General features: G+C 41.3%; 1 protein-coding gene across 5 annotated transcripts in view; it reads right to left on the bottom strand.

The window, feature by feature from the left end:
- The window catches only part of MAGI1 (membrane associated guanylate kinase, WW and PDZ domain containing 1), a 661265-nt gene that overhangs the window by 293731 nt on the left and 341651 nt on the right, over positions 1–25883 (bottom strand). For all 5 annotated transcript variants that reach the window (XM_084840464.1, XM_084840465.1, XM_084840461.1 and 2 more), the window contains exon 2: positions 6286–6402. In XM_084840464.1, coding sequence (XP_084696590.1) covers positions 6286–6402 — 117 coding nt within the window. The remainder of the gene's footprint in view (positions 1–6285; positions 6403–25883) is intronic.

Here is a 25883-nt window from a genome sequence, read left to right as displayed (position 1 = left end):
CTACTTTGAGAGATTCCTTTTATGGAGGGGAAAAGTAGGGTACAAATTTATTAAATAAATAATTAAACAGAAAGACCTAAACACAAAAATGCATATTGTTTACAGCTTGCTGTTTATTTGTTATTACTTCTGAAGAGTCTGCTATGAACTCAGCCCACATATTTTTCTCAGGGCAAGTAGTATGAGCCTATGGTTTAATTTCCCTAGAGCTGCTGTAAAAGATATTATGCAGGCAAAGTGCACCCTTGCTCTTTTCCTTCCTTCCATGCATTTAACAGGTCCCTGGCCCACCTCACAGTCCACTGTATAGGACTAACATACAGTTGGCTCAAATGATATTATATGCTTACACAGACAGAAACCGATTTGTCATTATGGAGCTCACACATACACTAAATTTCTAACATATACTATACATTTCAACTTTCCCTATTTACTCTGGCAGCCCCTATTTTCCCTGCTAAATCACTGTCCCTGTTATTGGCATTTCAGAATGCCTTGTTTAACCTTTTTAGTGTTGAGCTGCTTGCTAGAATTGTCATTCTTTTGGATTCAGTTCCCTTCCAATGCTCTCTAGAAGGTAATCTCAGAGTTGGGAATGGATTGGTATGTGCACTCAGGTGCTAAGGCACCATTGCAGTGGCAGCCTGCCATCTTCTACACTGCAACTGTGAAGACATTTTTGCGCTACTGCAAACCTATTGTTGGGCAATTAGGTTTGCCTAGTATATCACTAACCAAATAAACAAACTCCCTTCTGGCTTTTCCATCAGTGTATAACAAGTAACTGCAGAGTAAATAAATACAAAAGACATAGTAGACCTTGGGAAAGCAACCTGATGTCCTCCAGATGTTTTGGAGTACAAATCCCATAATCCCTAACCATTGTCTGTGCGTGGTGGAGTTTATGGGAGTTGTACTCCATCTGGAGGGCACCATGTTGCCTACCCCTGGAGTAGTCTTCATCAATAAGAGAGAAGGGTGTCTGTAGCTTATGAGCACTGGCATGCCCCTACTTTCATATGTGAAATATTGAAGGATATCATACACAGGCATGTAACCAGCCATTTGCAAAGGACATGAAACAAACTGTTTTATTTTTTAAACAAAAACAACAACAACTTTGCAGACCCAAACCATCATTGGGATGAAACAGCTTGCAAGACTTATACTAGCTGGCCAAACAAAACTATACTATTTAACTTATTTATTTCTTTTTGCCTCTTATCCTGTGGAACCAATTCAAGTATCCTAATCTTCTTCAGTTCAAGTCATTTTAACAAACTGGCCTACAGGTTTTTTTTTCCTTTAAAACAACAACAACCTTGCAGACCCATGCAAATGGTAGATGCCTGTTTCAACCAAATTAATGGAGCTGCTCATAATTCTTTCACAAAAAAACGTTAGTCTTTTAAAGAATCCAGGCACCAATACTTATGAGCAAAAACTAAACTGCTGCTGTCAGTTATGTCTGTCCTTAAGAAAATGGGCAGCTAAAAGTAACAAAGTAGCAATGAAAGAGCAACCATACACACACTGAAAGACATCTTTTACAGTTATTAAAATATGAATCTGAAAATAGAATTACGTGCGCTGTGAATATTTTCAATATTAATTGTATTTCTATTCAACGGAAAATTGTATGTACTGTTTTTACCTATAAGATGGTTTTTATTATTTTTACAAAGTCTTTGCATTTTGTGAAATTATTTATTTTGTTTCTGGCTTCAGTTTGAAAGTGGATTTCTCCTCAAGAATTATCATTATGTAGCTGCTGTACCTTGACTAAGACATACAAAAAAGATCTTGATGCAAATTTCACTGCAAATTTGAGTCTTGGCTTTAATTGTACAACTTAATTTTGAAGGTTTAATAGCACTGGGTAGTATCCACTGTGCCTGTGCACTTGTGGGAGCAACCGCTCATGCAATGAGGCTTTGGAACTTCTAAAAATAACCCAAAAAGAGCAGAAACGTTCGTTTCCAGAATGGGGCAGGTTAGGAGAGACTGCAGAAGGGAGCTCCACTGACCTGTCCTGATCCAGAAACGACCATTTCCAGGATTATTTTTAGGAGTGAAAAAGCCACGTTGCTCAAGAGGTTGCTCGCTCCCATGAGCACAAATGGAAGCGGAGCAGCCCCACTGAATACTGCCTCCTGGGTCACTTGTGTAGCTCTAGCGTGACTTTTGCCACTGGTAGAATGGGTGAGATGATCTGGGCATATATTGTCCTTATGGGGACCATGATATTGGATTTCACTGCACACTACACTTGATAGGCCAGCCCATATGGGTACAATCTTCATGGTGGTTTGCTTGAGGGCTGCATCCAACTGCCATTCCGTTAGCACAAATGATGTTGCGCTAACGGAAACTAGGTTCTGAACTATGCACAAGAGAAGAATCCAAGTAAAATGATGTTTGTGCAAGCATGGTTGTGCAAGCGATTTTGCATAACTCTTGTGCACCGCGTTGTGAAATCCTGTTGTGCAACAGGTTACACAACTGTACATAGTGTAATACACTGTGCAGTCAGTTGCGCAACTGCTCACACAACCAGTTGGGCAAGTGTAATGGGAAACTGCTTGTGCAACAGAAAGGTTCAACGGAGCTCCGCTGGCGCTATTTGAGTTTGTGGAATGTCACTGTTGGACACTGCCCTGAGCAGTCACGTGTGTCTGTGTGCATACTGGAAATATGAATGGTCCCGGAATAATAGTAAGTTCATCAGAATGATTTCAGTCTGAACCTACAGGATCTTTCCTCCTTCTCCAAAAAGCTGTGATTTAAAAAAAAAAAAAAAAATCTACACAATCAGAGTAATTTCACTCCCCCACTGTAGTTTTTCTTTCCCCCTTTGTTTCCACTTTTAACTTCCCAGTGGAATTTCTCTGTTTTTACCTTTTCTAGTCCTCCTATATTTTGACTACCTAATTACCTAAGCAGCACCTCTCACCATTTTCACTCCTTCAAACAGTCTCTCATCTCTTGCAACACACAGCTTTGGAGACTCTGGTCAAAAAGCAGGATACAAATCTAATAAAATAAAATATAATGACTAGGAGCAGATGTATGACAGAAGGCATGGTAAAAACCTTCTGTCTGAGCTCATTATCCCATCACAAAATGTCAACACATTATGGAGCCATAACTTTGTCTGCAGTGTAATAGAAAAAAAGATATTTCAATTTGTTTTTAACTGTAGCTGGGCTTCCATGGTATCATCGTTTATAAACTGACCATTACTTCTTTCTTTGCAGTTTTTGCATTTGATCTAAAGAAGCAGAGATGCAATGTAATTACATTTAAAAACAACAACAACAACACCTCAACTATCTGGGTTAGCTACATATTCCTTACATGTTCTGGAAGAGGCTTTAAAGTCTGAAATAGATTGAGCTAAGTCAGCTATTAGATTGCCCTCCACCACACCCCAAGAAAGCAATTTGCTTACTTTAAGAGCTGCAGCACAACGCCCTTTGTCGCTGTCCAACTCTGGCCTTAGCTGTTCATTTTGAATGTGACAGTTCCCATGTCAAACAGGTAAGCTACTTACAGGTACACTGGGTGAGTCACTATTGTTCCAGAATCAGTTGCATGGTGGTTACCCAGAAATTCTTCCCTGCTATCCATGTGTTTTTATTGATACATATTTCAGTGTTGCAGCACAATATGCTACTGCACTATTTAGAGGTAAATTGCAAGGATTTCAAATGAAGCACCCAGGACACAGAAGAAAGAACCTGTTTTACATATTCTGGGCCATTAATCATCAGTTCAGCAAGTCCTTTGGTTACAGCAATAATAATCAGCAGGCAGTCAAGGCATGTGCACTGTGCGTGACCTTGTGAGCCTTTAACATGTTTACCACATAATCAGCAGGGAGTTCCATTTTCAAAATACAAGACTTCATAATCCATTAGCAATAGAGAGATTGGGCCAGAGCACTGGATTTTATGGTCACGTGTATTGAGGAATAAAAAAAAAATTAGTATGCAGCCAGATTAATCTTCAGCCCTGGAAAAACTTCCCTCCCTCCCCCACTCTCTCTCCACCCCTCATCACATCCCACTAACTGGCAGCCATACATAAAGCAGCCACATTCAGTTTCAATCTTATGCATTTTTTTTTTTACGTTCAAAACCTGCCATTTTGCAGAAACACACAGGGTATGGAGGAGAGAAAGCTATTCAACCGACAGCCCAGTAAAGGTAGCACTGCATAACTACTAACTCGTCTTTCTAGATTTGTCTGCTGGTTAGGTAACTGAGGCATGAATAACACATGCTCATATTAATGTGAGAACAGAAACATCTCTCATTCAGCATCAACACTCCCTTTAAAAAATAATAATAATAAAATCACAAAACCTCCAGGAAATACAATTCTATAATCAAGGCCTTTGGTGAGATTAAAAACCAAGCAAAGTAGTTTAGCTCACAGTCAAGTCCAATAAATCAGAGAAAAGAATCTAGTTGAGAGCATTTCAAAATGTAACCTTGGCAACGCAGAAAAATGCTCCAACAGAACTTGGGCTCATTTGCTTCATTCGTTGTTTCTGAAATTGGAACTGCAAAGAAGAATAAGATGATGCACACAACGTGGCCAGCAGCAAGAAGCTACAGATTTAAAGGGTTCAAGTGGCACACACATTTCTCCATATGCATCTTTATCCTATACAGACCAGCATTCCCCAATCTGGTCATGTTCCTCTAGCCCTATGACTACAACCCCCATCACCCCCAGCCACCCATGTAGCTGGAAGGTTCCAAGTTTGGGAAGGCTGATATAGACCCTCAAAACACCTACTCATATGGATACAACTGGCCAAATGAAAATAATGCAGTATTTTCTTATTTAAATGTAGAGACCACATTGCTTTAAACTGTCTCAGGGGTGAAATACATTTAGAAGATAATGATAAAATATCCACTTAAAAACCTTATGCACATGACATTTTTTAACAAACTCCACAAAAGCCTACCTGAAGAGAAAGGTCTAACAAAGCCTTCCAAAAGACTCAAGCTTACGTTCAGATGCGCTTCCCATTTGGAAGCTCATGCCTTCTTCACACTTTCACAGCTATACTTTCTTCACACCTTCTCTCTGTCCAAACTGAGGATACTATCCAAAAATGCTACTGGCCAAAAGGGAAGAAATATCTTTTCGGTGGGTCAAAGCCACATAAAGCTTTATAGATCAAAACCAACATTTTCAAATTGAGCCTGGAAGACAGACAGGAATTTTTGCAGCTGTCTTCACATATCCACGATCACTATGAATGTATGAAGCTGCTCAATAACAAACCAAACTCCTGGGTCCAGCTAGCCCAGTATCAACTACTTGGACTAGCACAGCTTTCCAGGGTCTCTGATAAAAGTCTTTCCCATCACCTGCAACTTGATCTTTTAAACTGGTGATGGCAGGGATTGGACCTGGGACATTTTTCATGTAAAGGGGGTTGGACTCGATGGCCTTGTAGGCCCCTTCCAACCCTACTATTCTATGATTCTATGATAAAGCATGAGCACTAGAGATGGTGGAGAATTCCACCACGGACTCCAATGAGGCCCGGAGTCCATGGTGGAACGGAGCACGTACCTCCGCCTCGCCCCGGAATCTGTCCGTGTCGGATCCGTGTCAGCATCGATCCTATGGAGCCGACTGCCTGCTTTGCATCACTGCCGAATATTGATACGGCCGGCAGCCATTGCCATGCCGTATCGCTGTAAGTAAGTCTCCAGATGCAAATGGCATAGTGGGCGCCATTTGCGGCCACAAACCTGGTAGATTAGCCATTTAGGTTAATCTACCAGCTTCACGGCTGCAAATGGCATCCAGTACACCATTTGTGAACCTGGTTTTTTTGACGTGATAAGCTATGCAAATACTTGCGTAGCCTATCGCGTGAAAAAACAGGGATGCAGATGGTGTAGTGGACGGATTCTGGATGGCCTGGATGGATTCCAGGGGGAGGGACGGATCGCCTCCCCCCATGGGCGAATTCCCCCACAGAATGACAGGTAGGGAATGCGCCCATCCCTAATGAGCACTACCACTTTGCTATGGCCCACAGGTATCTTGGCATCTTACATCCAAGCATTGTATGTGCTAACCACTGAGAAATCAAATCCAACATTTTCACAACTGCCATTGGAAACAATCACCTGTTCACTATCAAAACCAGGTTGCTACACAGCAGCTGGCTGACGTTAAAAGGTTGCCACCAAAGGGGGCTGGAGTTTTATTATACCAGATCCACTAGATGAGTTGTTAATTACTTACAAGGCACAGCATGGCGATAAAGGTTATCTCTAATAGTCTGTTGCAGCTCATGATCTGGAGATCCTTTCTGAAACCTCTGGTTGAGATAATGTCTCAGATCTTTGTTCAGACGACTTCCTACAGGAAAAAAAGAAAAAAGAAAGAAAAGAAATCACAGCTGAGCTTAAAAAGGACTAATACTTCCAGCTCCTGCAAATGTCAGACTTGCAATTTGCAGCTCTTCTGAATTATGGTATGCTGCTATTATGTGTTTCTCCTGTAAGGGGCTGATTACCAAAAATAACTTTCTGCGAACATGAGATCTCCCTGGCTTTATAACCCACCTGCTGGAGCAAAAGAGATCATCATTACATGCGCGCACGCGCACGTGTGCACACACACACATGCACAACATCACATATTTTTCTGAACACACAGAGAAAGGACTCAGATAAAATGGGAAAGAAAAATATTGAAAGGCAGGGTATCTCTTCTTCTGCATATTCTTAGATAACAAGCTGGGCAAAAAAGCAAGGCTGAGTACCAAATCAAAACAACACAGCAGATCTACCTGTGACAGGTTCTTATTCTTCTCAGATGAATATGGATGACGGTTATATATATGAATGGGCATTTCCTCAAATAAAGAAACCATTAACAATCCTCACAACAACAGGGTATGGGTAAAGTCCAAACATCAACACCTATATCTTAGCCTCAGACCCGTTTACATGCATGTAGGGAGGTGCATTTGATTTCACATCTGCAGGTGCTCCCACATTGCTTTCAGTAATTTATAAAATTTTAATTCCAAGTGGGTAGACTTCCTTACATACTTACATAACGTACAAGCCATGAGAGCAACTGTGGAGGTGGCAGCTATCAGGTTACAGTAGGTATATAAAGGAGATACAGTTTGAGATACTTAGACAAACACCTAATTATCTTGTTTGAATCAAAAGATTTTGGAGGGTGTAATGGTCATTCTTATCAACAACCTCAGATACGCAGACGATACCACCCTAATGGCAGAAAGCGAAGAGTATCTAAAGAGCCTCTTGTGGAGGGTGAAAGTGGAGAGTGCAAAAGCTGGTTTGAAACTCAACATTAAAAAAACGAAGATCATGGCATCTGGCCCCATCTGGCATCTAGAAGGGGAAGAAATGGAAGCAGTGACAGATTTTATTTTCTTGGGCTCCAAGATCACCGCAGATGGTGACTGTATCCATGAAATTAAAAGACGCTTGCTCCTTGGGAGGAAAGCTATGGCAAACCTAGACAGCATAGTAAGAAGCAGAGACATCACCTTGCCGACAAAGATTCGTATAATCAAAGCTATGGTTTTCCCAGTAGCAACATATGGCTGTGAGAGCTGGACTATAAGGAAGGCTGAGCGCCGAAGAATCGATGCTTTCGAACTGTGGTGCTGGAGAAGACTCTTATGAGTCCCTTGGACTGCAAGGAGGTCCAATCAGTCAATCCTAAAGGAAATCAACCCTGACTGCTCATTGGAAGGACAGATACTGAAGCTGAAGCTCAAATATTTTGGCCACCTAATGCGAAGAGAAAACTCTCTGGAAAAGACCCTGATGCTGGGAAAGACTGAAGGCAAAAGGAGAAGGGGATGGCAGAGGATGATATGGCTAGATAGCATCACTGATGCAATGAATATGGACTTGAGCACACTCTGGGAGAGAGCAGAGGACAGGAAAGCCTGGCGTGCTATGGTCCATGGGGTCACAAAGAGTCGGACACAACTGAACGACTGAACAACAACAATGGTGATTTATATAAATATGCTAAGACATCACAGATTCCATCTCCTGGAATCATTCAGGACATATCCAAGCACTCACAGTTACAACCAAAAAGTTATGTCTCAATTAAGGCTACAAGGAGTAAATGAATTACCATAATATCCCCTTCCTTACCCATCATCCCTAATCCTCCTATGCATTATGCAGCTGCAGAAGTGTGTTCTCCATATTCTAGGATGCATTCTTATCTCATGAAAGGCAATTGTTTGTATGGACTATATGCTGTCTCTAGCCTCCACAGGGGTGGAGTACCAAAGTGTATGGTCCACTCCAGGAGAGTTGTAGATTCAGAGGGTTTCCTGATGTCCTTAGGGGATTTTTCTGTAGCTGCATCTGATGATCCTGCTGAGGTCCTAGTTGATGCCTGGAACTAGGAGATGACTAGGGCTATTCATATGATCAATCCCAAACTTCCTCAGCCAACTCACAGAGCCAATTCAGCTCTTTGGCATTCTAAATGAAACTACAAGGTTGTAGTGATGAAACTACAAGGTTGACAAATGGAACACAGAACACACAAAACTTGTGATGAATATGACCAAACACAGATTAGAGCCCATTTTAGAGCCTATGTTGTGGTGGTGAAGAAAGCTTACTTCTCCACAACCAGAGCTTTTTGAAATGGTAGGTTCCTGCTTATTTCGGGACCTGTAGATCAACTTGTAGAAGCATCAATGGCCCATTGTGACCAGTTTGCAATATATTTTGCAGATAAAATTGCTTCTATCTATTATGACCTGGATGACTTTGATATCTGATATGGATGTAGCTAAAAGACCATCTGGTCCCAATTCTTCTCAGCTTATAAACTCTGGGGATGTTGACAAGCTGCTTGGAAGATTGAGACCAATCTCTTCTCTCTTTGGATTCTTGCCCTTCTTGCTAGTAAAATCTGACAGACCTGGTCTATATATTTGGACTTCAGAGACTATTCATACTTCATTAAAAAGCGGTGCAATTCCAGCCACCCCAAAGGAGCCAAATTTAGATCTGCTGGCTCTGGAAAATTATTGCCCAGCCTCAAATTTACCATTCTTGAGCAAGGTCCAAGACCGAGTGGGAGCTTGCCATCTCCAGATAGAACTGGAGGACATTGATTATTAAGATCCTTTCCTGGGTTCAGGGTGGAAACAGCCTTGGTCACCCTGGTAGATGACTTATGCCAGGAAATGGATGTGGCTGTGGGAGCGGGGAGAGTCTGAGAGTTAGCTGTCCTCAAATGCTTTTGATTCCGTAAACTATGGTATCCTTCTGAACAGACCTGCAGGTGCTGACTCAGGGACCATGAGCTCAGATTCAGAACCATGGAGAGCAATCCTCCAGGCAGGTAAGACAACCTAACCTGGCACTGACAGAGCAAGGTTTTTATAGCCTGGCCAGCAGAATCCTTCTGGAAACTCCACCTCAAGTGTTGCATCTGCAGTCACTGGCTTCTTAGATGCGGTGAAGGTCTGGGGAGTGAAGAGCCTCCCTGCTCACTGAAGTCCACACCAGACAGAGTGCAGGATCCAAGGTGGAGAACCCCACCTGTGAAGGTCCCCAACTGTGAAGGTCCAGGAACTGGTTCTGACTTCTCCACAGAGTCACTGCCACCAGAAACCTCAGTCTCAAAAGGCTTTTGGTCCTGGGCCATGACATGCACATTCCTCCCCCTCTTCTCCCATGCCAGCTTCAGCACTTCAAGCCTTGTTTGTTTTAACCAGAGTTTACTGTTACATTTAAAATTAGGAAATCTAGCTTATGTTGGCATGCTATCCAGGATCTTAAATATTAGGATCTTAAACCACGGTTTGGTCCATAAGTAAACTGACATTAAGCCAGAATTCTCTACTGTAGACATAATGGGGGATTGTGGTTTAAATAAACTGGGATTGAAGCACCAAATCCACTGCACAAGGGAGAGAAGACTGGGGAGAAGTGGAAGAGATCCCTACAAGCCCACTTGTTCCTGCTTTATGTCTGAACTGGTCCAATGTTGAAATACTAACATTCCCAGGGAAGGCTTTAAAATTACAAGCCAAAAAATTGCCCATCTTTCCTCATGAGTTCTTTCTTTCCAACACCACCAGTCTACTAAATTAATAGTGAAAAGTCTATATGTATTAATAGTAGCTAAACAAAAGAATGCACGTCCTGTTTTAAAGCTTCAAATATCTAAAATGGAGATGCATCTTACTTTTTCTGGTGACCAAGCAGTATGTATAGGTTTAAGTAAAATTTATTATACAATAATGAAACGTTTGTACAAGTAGCTGAAATATTAAAGAAGAATATTGTGCAGCATCAGCACATAAAACCTATGTAGAATATAAATCACATAAGACTTCTACTATGTTCATAATTATATACATCAATAAATATACTCATTAGTTATTTGGTCGTAGATCAGCATAGACTTAATGTGCAGTAGTTAAAATGGGAATTTGAAACACTTAATTAAATAATAATAATCAAGAATCTAAGGTTTTATATAGGAACAGTTCTCCATCAGAGACTTCCAGGGCTAATCACTGTTCTGGGACTTGAGAAAGAGCCATTTTTATTAGTCCTGTTGAATTCCCACTAATTAACTCCTAGCAGGGCAGAGGATCAGCCAATTTCTTTTTCCAAAAAAGAGAACAATTAAGCAACACTTCCCTTTGCCACATACTCGTCTATTTCTGTACTTCCCACAGTCCCACAAGGGCCTGAAAAATTCACTCTCCAGGCATGCAAAATTATTAAGCTGAAATGAAATTGTTCCACTAATGCAAACTCCCACAGGACTTAAGATACCTGTTCAAATTCCAGTGCCACCCCATTTCAGTTTAACTCTATATTCTCCAACAGTTTCCAAGTGAAGATGAGTGTATTTGCTTTGCATCTGGGAGAGGGATGCCCTTCATATAGAACCCACAGCCATGTGGGAGTTAGTTTTCAGTGATGTGATCCTATTCAGCTGGGGGTTAATGTCACAAACATATAGGTGGGGCAGATTGTGTGGGTGTTGGATGTCCATTATGTAGGAAAGATCAACACGCCCTGCACATGTTACTGAATTATTCACAGATACAGTTCCCAGATGAGCAGGACTTCATCACAGAACAGTGGTTCCAACGTGGTTAGTTAGGTCTGAAGTGCATCAGAGACCCTTCTCATAAAAGATTAGAGAACAAGTTGCCACTAACATTGCACGATCAGCGGGATATGCCTAGCTGACATCCGTCCACCACACACACACACACATTCACAAAAGTCCTTCACTCTAGGGAGAACTTTGTTTTCTGCTGCTTTAAGACCCTATTCATGCAGAACACTGGTATTCTATCAGGCAGAGAGATACACTTGGACAGCATGTTCCAGTACTATGAATAAACTCAGCACACACTATCCATCAATGCAGTAATGAAGACAAGAAGTGGAGAGGAGACGTGCTACACTGAACCTATTAAAGAGTGAGTAGATAAGCAAACGTGAGCCTCGTGCTAGCAGTTCTCATCATCAACAAACTCTGGAATCAGTGTTAATGAGTGGAGGAGCAATCAGAAGATCAAACACAGAATGGCCATGATACATAAAATAAACAATTTTCGATTTTGACAGCAACCTCTAAACTAATGAATGTTGCATCATATTGACACTCAAAGGGGTTTTGAACTAGGAAGGCGTGGACTAATATTTTTATTCCGCTCAATACATATGTACAACTGCTCACCCTACTCCCATGATTCCATGGATACGATCCCTCACACATGTGACTTCGAGGAGAGGAAAAAAGGGAGTGGGCAGTGAGAGAACGCAAGCCCTAGTTTTAAAAAAAAATTACTATGTGCATGTGCAAGTTTACTTTTTAAACTCACCTGAATCACAGTACCATCACGAATACAGGAATAGAATGGAGTTTAATTCTGCCGCCCTGAAGCTAGATACATTAACTTTGGAATAAACACCAGTTTGTTCTAGAAAAGGATAAAATATGTTTCAAGTAAAAATGATAAATTGAGCATCTGTAACCAGGTACATGCCCCTCCAGCTGGTCACCCCCAACTATAAAATGTTTTCTTTCTTTCTTTCAGAATAAGAAGAATGCTGTGAGCAGCAGCAGTCCCAGTGGACCCCAAGATGCCCATGCCAGCACAGGTGCTGACATCACCTACCTGTTCATTGCTGCCCCCATCACCTGCTGCTCTTTTGGTGGTCATTTGGGGCTCTCCAGGACTTTGGCCCCGAGGTTCAGCCCTAGCTGCATGCAGGATTCTGCAAATTCTCCCTCAACATGTAATGACTTCAGCAGTTTCACCGTTTCCCCTTAAAGTTATTCAAGAAAGACTTCACTCATTTTTCTAATTGCATGGTAACCCTTCTTATATGGCACCTAGTGACTGACCCTACATTTGGCTGCCACTGCAACAGCCAAGCATAGGATCTGTTGGGCGAGTAATTTTGCTAAGTCTGCGATCCTATGCACACTTACTAAAGTGCACTGAACTCAGTGGAATTTGCTCCTAAGTAAGCATGCAAAGCAACAAGCTGTTAAGACTCCTAGCAACATATCCTTCACCTATCTAATATGTACAATATTTAATAGGTAGTATCTTTTTTCTTTGCCAGCAAATTTGGAAAACACAAAAATGACCATCAGATTGGAAAAAATCAACTTATATCCCCATACCAAAAAAGGGAAACACCAAAGAATGTTCAAGCTATCAAACAGTGGCACTTATTTCACATGCCAGTAAGCTAATGCTCAAGATCTTGCAAGGTAGACTCCAGCAATTCATGGAACGAGAATTGCCAGATGTACAAGCTGGGTTTCGAAAAGGCAGAGGAACTAGAGAACAAATTGCCAATATCCGCTGGAGAATGGAGAAAGCCAGGGAGTTTCAGAAAAACATCTATTTCTGGTTTATTGACCATTCGAAAGCCTTTGACTATGTGGATCATAACAAATTGTGGCAAGTTCTTGGTGGTATGGGGATGCCAAGTCATCTTGTCTGCCTCCTGAGGAATCTGTATAACGACCAAGTACCAATGGTAAGAACAGACCACGGAACAACGGACCAGTTTAAGATTGGGAAAAGAGTACAGCAGGATTGTATACTCTCACCCTACCTATTCAACCTGTATGCAGAACACATCATGCGACGTGCTGGGCTTGATGAAGCCAAGGCTGGAGTTAAAATTGCTGGAAGAAACATTAACAATCCCAGATATGCAGATAATACCACTTTGATGGCTGAAAGCGAGGAGGAGCTGAGGAACCTTATGATGAAGGTGAAAGAAGAAAGTGCAAAAGCTGGGTTGTAGTTAAACCTCAAAAAAACCAAGATTATAGCAACCAGCTGGATTGATAACTGGCAAATAGAGGGAGAAAACGTGGAAGCAGTGACAGACTTTGTCTTTCTAGGCGCAAAGATTACTGCAGACGCTGACTGCAGGAAATCAGAAGACATTTACTTCTTGGGAGGAGAGCATCGACAAATCTTGATAAAATAGTGAAGAGCAGAGACATCACACTGACAACAAAGGTCCGCATAATTAAAGCAATGGTATTCCCCGTAGTAACCTATGGCTGCGAGAGAGACCATAAGGAAGGCTGAGCGAAGGAAGATAGATGCTTTTGAACTGTGGTGTTGGAGGAAAATTCTGAGAGTGCCTTGGACTGCAAGAACATCAAACCAATCCATACTCCAGGAAATAAAGCCAGACTGCTCACTTGAGGGAAGGATCTTAAAGGCAAAACTGAAGTACCTTGGCCACATAATGAGAAGACAGGATACCCTGGAGAAGATGCTGATGCTAGGGGAAGTGGAAGGCAAAAGGAAGAGGGGCCGACCAAGGGCAAGATGGATGGATGATATTCTGGAGATGACGGACTCGACCTTGGGGGAGCTGGGGGTGGCGATGGCCGACAGGAAGCTCTGGCGTGGGCTGGTCCATGAAGTCACGAAGAGTCGGAAGCGACTGAGCAAATAAACAACGACAACAAATCTTTTTTCTTGCTGTGCTTATGGATTTGGTGGCCAGTACCGAATGTGTATCTAACTACTGCAGCTTATTGACAATTTTTAAGTTTTGGTGGTTTGCCTCATCTGGAAACCACCAAAGTGGTTTAACAGTTTGCATGCAGATTGATTTTGAAAACTCAAAAGGTTTGGTGTTGTGAGGGCAATGCAAAACAAAAATGCAAACAGTTATGGTATTGAAATGTACTATACGAGTTCCAGGAAAGTCTATATTTTGAAACTGATATAGTAGTAAGTCACCAGAGAATTTCAGAAATGGCACAGACAGTGGCTGAAATGGCACAGACTAGAAGCGTCGGATTTTTGTGAGGAAGATTTTTATTTTTTCTGCTCTGTGCCACATTGAAAGACTCTAGAAGATGCACCACATGTGAAAGCTGTGTGATCTAGATTTGCTTGCTATCATATTGCAAGGCCCTTTTTTGCCTAAAGTAAATTGAGTGTGTCTTTTTATTTTTTAGTCTGACAAAAGTCTGGAACGGGAAAATTGGTTACTACAGTTTTGTGCTGTAATAACTCTTCTCCCCAGAGAATAACTCTTCTGCCCTTCACAAGTTAGTTCCAGCACTCTAACAAAATATTTCTCCACATAGGAAAAAACATGTTCTGTTTTTCACTCTTACCTTTGCTTTGCTGAGACCAGATGTACAATTTTCTGCTTGCCTAGAGAAAGTAGCAATTGGTCCAAAACAATCAACTGAAAATTTACATACCCCAAGTCTTGCACTGTTCATGACAGACATCCCATTAAAACAGAGTCCATAGTGCTTTCTGCCTTCTAATTTTAACTTCGTGCTAGATGTGCAGGACTAAGTGTAAAAGGTGTAGACCACAATCCTATGCACAATGACTTGGGAGCAACCCCTACTGAATTCTGTGACACTTGCTCCAAATAAACATGCATAGGATTGGCTGGTTAGTGCGTGAAACGTTCTTGTGCACCTGGCCTTGGCTTTGGAGCAGGGAAAAGCCATCTTCAAATGTGGTTCAATCATGGACCTAAATCTATGTTCAGGTCTTGTTCGTGTTGGCTTTATTCGCCTTTGTTTAAATATGGGTATAACGCTGACCCTATGCAATTATGAGAATGGGCAATGTATGCTATTATTTGCCTCAAATCTTAATGACAGAGTGGGTTATAAAGAATATAATAGAAATCCAATGGCTCTGCTGCAATTCAGAACAGGCTAACCGCCATCCTGATCAAACTATACAGTCTGGAGAAGAAGGACACAAGTCCATTATGTATAGTTGCCTGTGACTCAAGCCAGCCGGCCAAACCACACTCATTAGCCAGTACAGTTTAGGGCAGTGTTCTTCACTGCAAGGCTCAAGGGCCACTGATGTCTCCCACTGACCTCAGGTGCAGCTCTCTGCCTCTCTCCCTCTCCCTCTTATTCATACACTCTCTCTTTTTGCAGTAGCTGCTTACATTCAGCAGAGGCTCTCTAGCGATGCCTTGTAGTTTGCTGTAGCAGTGGGCTGGTTGCTGTGATTTGGTCTACCAAAGGAGGCTACAGGCAGCTTCAGGGATAGAGAGTCAGAAGAGCTGCTGCTCATCAGCTGTGAGGTGGCTGGAGGCAGAAAGGAGAGAACACAGGAGCAGCCAGTTAGCTGTGGTGGAGGAGGAGCCCAAGAGCAATGTGACTGGCTAGGTACAGTAGTGCGCTGCCCAGATGCTGGAACTGGAGGAGAAATGGAATCTGTGGGAGAGAGACTGAGACTGAGACTGAGACTGAGACTGAGACTGAGAGAGAGAGAGAGAGAGAGAGAGAGAGAGAGAGAGAGAGATAACTATATGAACCTGTGCTGGATGGTTTGCAGCAATGACTAAAGCAGAGCACTCCCGGTGATGAAAAAAAGTTCTATCCCAATCCAAGGAGCAGGCGACAGGCTAATGAGGCCTTGTTTGGAAGACATGGAAGGGGATAGGAAGGTGAGGGCCAGAAAGGCTTCCAGCTGATTCCGGTGCACAGCAGGGGCACTTGATTGGGGGACAGGGCGGGGAGAGGATGCCCGTGGTCCAAGAAAGTCTCCCAAGTGGCCTGTGTGGTGGTGCCTGCAACCAAAGTGGCTCCTGTTTGAAAAATAATGAAGATCACCGGTCTAGGGGGAAATTTATTCCTGGTCTTAGATACAACAGCCATAAACCCAGTCCAACAGAGCATTCCTAAAGGGCTTTCATTCTTTAAAAACAAAAGTAGCTGACAGACAGCAGCTCGTTCATTAATGTCTCTTCCCCTCCCACAGCAAATACCTCACTAGTGTTAAGTTTTGACCTGAAAGCCAGGGCACTATGCAGACTGTGGAATGGCAGATGTAACATCCCTGACTTACATAAATCACTCTCTTTTGTCACTTCTGGCATATGGCCAGCGAGTGTTCTAATTACTGAATGGCTTTTATAGCCCCATTACTTATAATCACTCTTGGTCTGCAGCTGGAAGGCCAGGATGGAGCAGAATGAAATAATATAGCACACAATGTTATCATTTGTCTAATAGCTCCTGGGATTAGGTATATGCCAGAAATGATCGTTTAGATGCTTGCTGTCGTGATAATCTATAGTAAAACACACACAGAGAGACACACGCTTAAAAAACCTTTGGGTTGACTTCTGGTCGGAGCCATGTCATCTTGGTAGTGACCTGTGGAGCTCCGCAGGTTGCTTATCTCAAACAGCTATGAAAAGGTTGAGAAACCTTTTTAAATTCCCCTGGAATTAGAAGGGGGATCTTACAGGACCATCTGGTTGAAATCTTGGAAGAACAGCTGCTTTTGCACTGCAGCAAGAGGGCTGCAATCTAAGGTCAGTGGCCGGAGTATCATCTACCGAACGCTGTTTGAAATTCCTAGCAATTAGGAGACTCCAAGACTGACGAGTTCCAAAAAATATTTGTGAATTCAAACTACCAGCAATATCTGGAGACTGGCACGTAAATCTAACTAAACATTTGTTTTTTCTGTTTCTGCAATTATACTGGCTTGTTGTGCTTCTGGAAGTGGAGGATGGCAGTATCAAAGGAAAAACAAAAGGTCTGGGAACACCACTTACCCCGCCCCCCAACTGCTCCCCTGGCAAAGGTTTCTAGAAATGCTGGAGGTGAAGAGGAGTTGCTTGCTTTGATAAAAACTATGTCTTTTCAGCTATCAGTGCAGTCAAAGAAGCTTGAAACAATCCAGGACTCAATCACTGCCCTCCAAGGGCCTGTGAATTTAATTAATATCTCTCTTCAAAAAATGGAAACTAAGGTTAATGTGCTCGAAGATCGAGTTATTGCTCAGGAAACTGCTATGCAAGCGTCTCACAATACTTTGCTCAAATTTCCCAATTGGAGGCTTTTACACGCAGAGCAAACCTTCGTATTCTTCATATTAAAGACTTGGCTGCTGATGTATGTTTGGCTGAATTTATGGACAAACTTTTGCATGAGTTATTGGTTTTGCCATCTGATTTTCTACTGGATATTGAGCATGCATATCATGTTCCTGGCTCACTACGTGGCACTAAAGGGACTTTTGGGACTGTTGTTGTTCAGTTTTCATGAGTTTCTCCAAAACAATTATCTTCTGCGTCTGGCAAGAGAATGAGGTGAGCTACGGTGGGGACCAGAAAATGACAAGATTATGCTCTTTCCTGATTATACTAAAGAAATTGCTGACAGAAGAAGGCAATTCACCAAAGCGAGAAGTTTGGCAAAGCAAAATAACCTGCAATATCACATTAAATATCCTGCTACAGTTTGCATTCTTTTTGAAGGCCAGATGAAAAAGTTTTTAACTCCTGATAGGGCCGAATCATTTCTCATTGGTGTTAACATTAAAACAAGGGAGCCAACTTTCTCAGCCTCCTGAGTTGGAATTCAGCCATTTTTACTGCTCCTCTGAAGTCTTGTTTAGGGTTTAGCTGATAGGATGTCTGGGAAGTTTGCCAGATTAAATGTTTGCATATTTTTGTTTTCTTTCTCCTTTGTGATACATTTTTAGATATCATATTACTTAAAATAAATAAATGGTTTGTTTTTATTTTTTACTTTTTATTTTTTATCCTTTTCTTAAATTTCTTCTTTTTTAAAAAAAAATCATATTAGTATTACTATCATTATTATGGGATTATGATTCTGATTATTTCTTGTTGGTTAAACTTTTAATGTTTACTAATATGTGTCAATGGAATGGCAATATATGGTTAATGGAAATGGATGGTTTGCTCCCATTTATTTGCTATAAGACTGAGGTTATAACATTGAAAGACAAGGCTCACAGTTTATGGAGCAGCGGATTGAAGATTTAATAATACCTGCAATGTTTGGAAGAGTGCTGTATAGGTATAATTTGCAATTAGACTTATATTTGGATACTTGGTTTGCTTTCATTGAAGCTCAGATATAATCTTTTGGTTTTCTTTCTTAATTTATTTCTTTTCTCTTTCTTTTGCTTTCTTCCTTATTGTTTTTCTTCCCCAGAATACTGTAATGTTGGAAACTGTAGATTTTGACTATGTTGTTGGTATTGTTTATTTCACTTATAAAAATTAAAATAAATATAGATTAAAAAAAAAACCTTCTTGGATTCTGCTCTTCTAGATACTGTAAATGTATCTGAGCTACTATCTATGTATATGTGATGGGCTAACCTGAAGCTTTTCACTTTGGCCAAACCTTATTCTTATAAAAAAAAAAACACTTTTTCCCTAACAAAGAGGTTTCTAGAAAGTGTCATTTGCTCTAGCAGGAACAGAATATTTTTTTTCTTGCATCAGAACATGGTTTGCAGCAGTGTGGATGTTGTAATACAATGGCGATTCGTACATTTTATTTATATACCGCCCGATAGCTGAAGCTCTCTGGGCGGTTCACAAGAACATCTTGTAGAGAGCTTTGGGAGTTGCTTCCTCTAAAGGTCTGGCAAACATTTGCACAGACTTCCTTATCTGGATAAGCATTTTGGTGATGTGACTCGATCTGGTTATTAATTGTAAATTAATTTTAATTCAGTTTATTTCAAAGAATTATAAATGTATTATTGATGTTTGCCATGAACCTAGAGGGGACATGCCAAGCAAAAAATCTAAATACGTTAAATTGGACAACTACAGAGAAGTCCCTGAAGGCCTGCAAAAAATGCATAAGAGTGCCTAATAGCACAATCCTATGCATGGATAGATTTTTAAAAGTCCTACAACGATGGGTGCAGTGCTATGACTGCTGCTTGTGCACCTTTATATACACAAAAAACACTGGAGTAAATAAGAAAAAAGAATGCATGTGTAACCAGGAATTAAATGGAAGAGAGGGAAAGGCAGCGATACTGTTGGCCACTGCTCACTCATGAGCAGTTTCTATTCAACGCAGACGAGTATTTTCATGGCTGAAAATAAACATATCTCAACAGGGCTGTAAACATCCCAGGCACCTGATTGCTTAAACATTTAATGCTGAACCCTCCAAATTAGACATTTCCCCTAATACTGGCTTCTGAAAATGACTGTGGCGATTAGGAATCCAAAATAGGTTTCACAACCCTGAATATTAATAGGAGATTAACATATTATATAATAGACAAATACATGTCAGGCCCCATCTTTGCAAGCCTTTGGGAGAGCCCTAAAGGCATACTTGTTTACTGTGGCTTTCTCTTAAATAGGACTGCTAAAATGAAATGGTTTGAGCTGCTATTATTTGAATATTTATTTATCACATTTCTATACCACTCAATAACCAAAGCTCTCTGGACAGTTCACAATAATTAAAACTGCAAAATGCAACACAATAAAATACAATATAAAAGTTTAAAACTGCAGTATAAAATAAAAAGAAAACCAAAATAAAACAGCAGCAGTGCAAAGATTTAAAATACAGTAACAGATTTAAAATGACAAAAATTGAGTGTCTTGAGGCTGTTTTGGGGTGGGTGAGAGTAAATAAGCTGAAACTTAATCCAGACAAGATGAAGGTATTGTGGGTTGGGAAACCAACTACTCTAGATGGAGGTTTACAATTGGTCTTAGATGGGGTTGCGCTCCCCCTAAAAGACCAAGTGTGCAGTCTGGGAGTCCTCTTGGACTCTGCACTAACTGGGGAAGCCCAGGTGGCTGTGGTGACCAGGAGTGCATTTTCCAGCTTAGGCTCGTACGCCAGCTGCAGCCCTATCTAGAGAAGGTGGACCTCATCTCAGGTAGCCATGCACTAGTGATGTCTAGGCTGGGCTACTGTAATGTGCTGTATGTGGGGCTGCCTTTGAAGACGATTCAGATGGTACAGAATGTGGCTGCCCAGGTGCTGGTGAGGCTGATCCGTTCCGATCACATAACACCTATACTGCGCCAGCTGCACTGGTTACCAGTGTATCTCCCAGTCCAATTTAAAGTGCTGGGTTTGACCTTTAAAGCCCTAAACAGTTTGGGATCAAATTACTTTAAGGACTGCCTTCACCCATAGCAGCCTGCCCACACTTTAAGATCAGCAAGAGAGGCCCTTCTCACCTGTCCACCTGTGAGAACAGTTCGGTAGTTGACCACAAGTGAAGGGGCCTTTCTCTGCAGTGGCTCCATGCTTCTGGAATAAGCTGCCATTGGGGGTCTGCCATGTTCCATCACTGCAGGCTTTTAAAAAGGCCTTGAAAACAAATTATTTTACTCTGGCCTTCTCCTGATACGATTGCTTTTGTTGTTGCTTTTATTGCTGGTTCTGTTGTTGGTGTTTATTGCTGTTTTTATTGTGTTCTCACTGTTTTATTGTGTTTTATCACTTTTAATATTGTATTGGTTGTATGTTTTCTACTGTTGTATGCTGCCTTGGGTGGGCTTCTGCCCTGAAAGGCAGCAAATAAATATTTTAAATAAATAGAAATAAACACTGAAAGACTAAAATGCTGGGGAAAGGTCTTCACCTAGTGCCAAAAAGAGTAAACACAGGTATCAGGTTAGCTTCTCTGTGAAGTTCATTCCACAACCAGGGTGCCACAACAGAAAAGGGCCTCTTCTTAGTAGCCAATCAACTCACTTCTTTTGGTGGGGGAATCCTGGAGAAGGACCGCTGGAAACGATCTGGCCCGGTTATATAGGAGGAGACAATCTTTGATGTTAATCTCGCCCCAAGTAGTTTAGGGCTTTGAAGGTTAATACCAGCACTTTGAATCTGGCTTGAAAATGAACTGGCAGCCAGTGGAAAAGTACTGGCCTAATATGATCACATTCACCAGTCCTGTTAACAATTTTGTTGCCCTATGTTGGACCAGTCGAAGTTTCCAGACCATTTATTAGATTTTAGTGTTATATTGGGCTTAACACTTTAGTTTTATTGCTTAAAAATGAATAATTTTGTGGTTGAAGTTTATTGTTATGTATGCTTTATACTGACTACTGGAAGCCACCTTGAGAAAGTTCCTAACCCTTAAAGTGAGCCTATAAATATTTTAAATAAAAATAATAATTTACATAATCAAATCCAGAATGAATGAAGCTTGAATATTCCTCTCTTCATACTGGATTTCATAGGAACATAGGAAGCTTATCTCAGTTATCCATTCACTGGTGATGTCCAGGATAGATTACTGTAATGCACTGTACATGGAGCTGCCTTTGAAGATGACTCAGAAAACATCAGCTGGTGAGAGACATCCGGTTGGAGCCATAGCGTCCAGCAGTGACTTGCAGAGTTCTGCAAGTTGCTTATCTCAAACAGCGGGGAAAGGGTTGAGAAACCTTTTTATCTTCCCCTGGAATTAAAAGGGGAAGCTTACAGTACCATCTGGAAGAAATCTTGGAAGAACAGCTGCTTTTGTGAAGAAACAGAGGGGCTGAAATCTAAGAATAGATGCCAGAGTGTCATCTACTGCACACTGTTTGAAACTTCTAAGCAATTAGAAGACACAAGGACAAACGGCTCCAAACATCATCTCTGAACTTAAACTACCAGCCATATCTGAGGACTTGTAAGTGTGTAAGTTTGTTTTTCTTGTTTCTGCAATTATACTTGCTTGTTGTGCTTTGGAAAGTGGGGGATGGCAGAACCAAAGGGAAAAAAAAGAAAGGCTTGAAAACACCACCTACCCTCCCAATGGCTCCCCCGGCAAAGGTTTTTAGAAATGCCAGAGATGAAGAGCAGTTGCTTGCTTTGATAAAAACTATGTCTTTGAAGCTACGAGAGCAGTCAAAGAAACTTGAAACAATCCAAGACTCAATAACTGCCCTTCAGGGGGCTGTGGATTTAATTAATATCTCTTTTCAAAAGATGGAAGTGAAGGTTAATGATCTTGAAGATCGGATTGTAGCACATGAAATGGCCATGAAAGTGTCTCATAATGTTTTGTCTGCTCGAATCTCTCAGCTGGAGGCCTTCAAATGCAGAGCAAATCTACGTATCCTTGGTATTAAAGACATTGCTACTGATATAGGCTTGGTGGGATTTATGGATAAACTTTTGCATGAGCTATTTGCTTTACCATCTGATTTCTTACTTGATATTGAGCATGCATATCGTGTTCCTGGTTCAAGGCATGGCACTAAAGGGACTTCTGGGACAGTTATTGTTCAATTTTCACGAGTCTCCACAAAAAACTACCTTATCCGTCTGGCAAGAGAACGAGGTGAGCTCCGATGGGGACCAGCAAATGACAAGATTATGCTGTTTCATGAGCATACTAAAGAAATTGCTGACAGAAGGCAATTTGCCAAGGCAAGATGTTTGGCAAAGCAAATTAACCTGCAATATCATATTAAATATCCGGCTACATTTTGTGTTCTTTTTGAAGATCAGATGAAGAGATTCTTGGATCCTGATGCTGCAGAAACATTTTTAATTGGTATTAAAATTAAATTCAGGGAACCAACTCTCTCAGCCTCTGGAGTTGGAACCTAGCCATTTTTACTATTATTTTGAAGTGCTGTTTGGGTTTTAGCTGATAACTGATCAGGCAGTAGGCCAAAGATAAATGTTTGAATATCATTTTTTCTTCTCTCTCCTATTTTATGTTATATTGTAATAAAGTGCATATCTGTGTGTGTATGTGTGATAACACATATAAATCTATTTTTAGATATGATACTACTTAAAATATACAAATGATTTGTTCCTGTTTTTGTCTTTCTCATAAACTTCTCTTTTTTCCCCCTTTTTATTAGTATTATTACTATTAATATCACTATAGGATTATTGTTGTTGCTGTTCCTTGCTGGTTAAACCTTTCAAGTTTATTAATATGTGTTAACTGAATAGTAACTTATGGCTAATGGAAGTGGATGGTTTGCTTCTATTTCTGTGCTAGAAGACTGTTTGGATATTTGGTTTGTTTTTATTGAAGTTTAATATAATTCTGTTTTTTCTTTTCTTTTTTTTCTCTTCCTTCTTTTGCTATCCTCCCTTTCTTTTCTTTTTTTAGAATACTGTAATGTTGGAAACTGAAGATTTTGATTATATTGTTGGTACTGTTTATTTTATTTGTAAAAGCAAAATAAAAATAGGTTAAAAAAAGAAAAAGAAACGTCAGCTGATGCAGAATGCAGCTGCCCAAGTGTTGGTGGGGGTGAGGCGGTCAGATCATGTATTGTCTGCACTGCACCAGCTGCACTAGTTAACAGGGTGTTTACGAACCCAATTTAAAGTGTTGGTTTTAACCTTTAAAGCTTTAAACAGTTTGGAACCAAATGACTTGAGGGACCACTTCACCAAATCAGCTCAGCCACACTTTCAGAACAGCAACAGAGGCCCTTCTCACTTGCCCACTTTTGAAGGCAGTTAGATGGGCAAGTACACAAGAGAGGGCCTTTTCTACAGTGGCCCCACACCTCTAGAATACATTGTCATCAGGGATCCACCAGGCTTTATCACTGCAGGCTTTTAAGAAGGCCCTGACACCATATTTATTTACTCCGGCATTCCCCTGATTACATGTGTGTGTGTTTTGTCATTTTTTAGATTGGTGTGATTATGACATTGTATCAGTCTATTTTATTATTGTAAGCTGCCTTGGGAGAGCTCCTGTCCTGAAAGGTGGCCAAGAAATATTTTAAGTAAGTAAGTGAGTGAGTAAACAAACACTGAATCGGACCAATGGTCCACCTAGCCCAGTATTGTCGACATTGACTAGCAGTGGCTCTCCAGAGTTTCAGGCAGGATTTTTTCCTAGCCCTACCTGGAGAACCTGGGGATCACACCTGGGGCCTCCTGCATGCAAAGCATGTATTCTACCACTGAGCTACAGTCCCTCCCAAATTACCTTTTCCTGGATCCAAGTAGAGTAGCTCCCATTCCTCGGCTTAGTTTAGACTCTGGCCTGGCTTCCTTTCCTGTTGTGTCCAATTCAAATGTCATCAGCAGTCCAATTGTCCCTTGGAATCATTAGACTTCTCTCTTCTTCTCCCACAAGAAAGCAATCCACTCTGACCCCACTCCCTTCCCCTCAAACACATGTGTTCACTGAATATCTGAAAGGGACATCTGGTCTTACACATAACTGGAACCACTGAAGGTGGTGGAAAGGGGAAGCCGTTTTTAAAATTAATTTTCCTTCGTGGAGAGCATGTGGCATTGCGATCTATATTTGAAAACCATAAGAAAAAAAGAACGTGATTAAAATCAAATGCTAGGAGTTCGACAGTCATTAAGGAAACATGGGCTCCACCAGCAAAGAGAGGAACTAATTTGTTTCACAAGCATGTCGGCATTTTTTTTCCTGAACATCTTCTTTTTTAAATTACTGAACTCTCCCTGCAACAAGAGCTGAATATTTGATTCACTGGCTTGGTTTCTGTAGAGGAACTCTACAGAAATAACTACAACTAAGCCTGTTGCACATGTGCCTGGGTGAGTGAACAAAACCTGCGGACTTCGGTGCATACGCACACTGGCTTCTGCCATCAGCCAGGGGACCTGGAGCCACTGGGAGGCTGAACACGCTGCTTCCCAGGAACAACATCAAGTCACAGGGGAGACCAACCTGGCCCATCCATCGGCCAGAGAAGGAGCAGCTGCGGGGAGCTTGCTTCCTCCTCCTCCCCCCCCCCCCGCCAGAAAGAACATTCAGCTCCAATTGCTTGAAGCCCTGGGAATGCAGAAGGAAGGGAAAGAAACACCCTAGACCCATCCATCCATCCAAATACCCACCAATTCCTATTCAAGCAAGAACACCAGCAAGGGAAGATCAGCCTGGCCCAAAGTGCATTAAAATATCCACTTATAGCTCACCACCTTGTTCCGGCCTTGAAAAATTGATCTCCCTCCTCTGCCTTTTCCCTCTACTCTCCTCCACTTGTGTATCTTGTCATTTTAGTTTGTAAGCCTGATTGCAGGACCTCTCTTTCTCTCTCTCTTTATTGATGTGAGCCACTTTGGGAGACAACAATTGTCTGAAAACTAGGGGGGAAATGCAGCAAATAAGACAGGCAGACAGACAGACCTACATGTGAATCAGTCCTTGGAACCTATTGTAAAGATATTTTTACCACATCTCCACATAGGTACTACATGTTTCTCCTCCTCGCTCAGATTGAGAAACAACCATCTGTGGGTTATTATGTTCATTAGAATGTGATTCCACAAACGATGCTCAGCGGCTTATCAGAGAGCACCCATTCAGGAAACAGCATTTCCCAGCATTGACAATAGGGCATGCTGAATTTATTTCTGAGTGGTTATTATGTTTTCTTTATTTTTCTTTTAGTGCTTATGGAGTGCAATAGCACTGTTCATTGCCTTCCAGCCTGTCTGCTACAAATGACCTTTAGGAATGATTAACAACAGAGGCTACAATGAGACATTTAATCAATCTTTCTTGCCACTTATGGCTTCCTGAACTA

This window comes from Heloderma suspectum, chromosome 2 (genome assembly GCF_057233095.1).
Source record: "Heloderma suspectum isolate Gila_16-S chromosome 2, 16-S_ref, whole genome shotgun sequence".
In the NCBI taxonomy this organism is placed as follows: Eukaryota; Metazoa; Chordata; class Lepidosauria; order Squamata; family Helodermatidae; genus Heloderma; species Heloderma suspectum.
The sequence above is the reverse complement of the archived record's forward strand: the minus strand, read 5'-3'. Positions and strand labels throughout refer to the sequence as shown.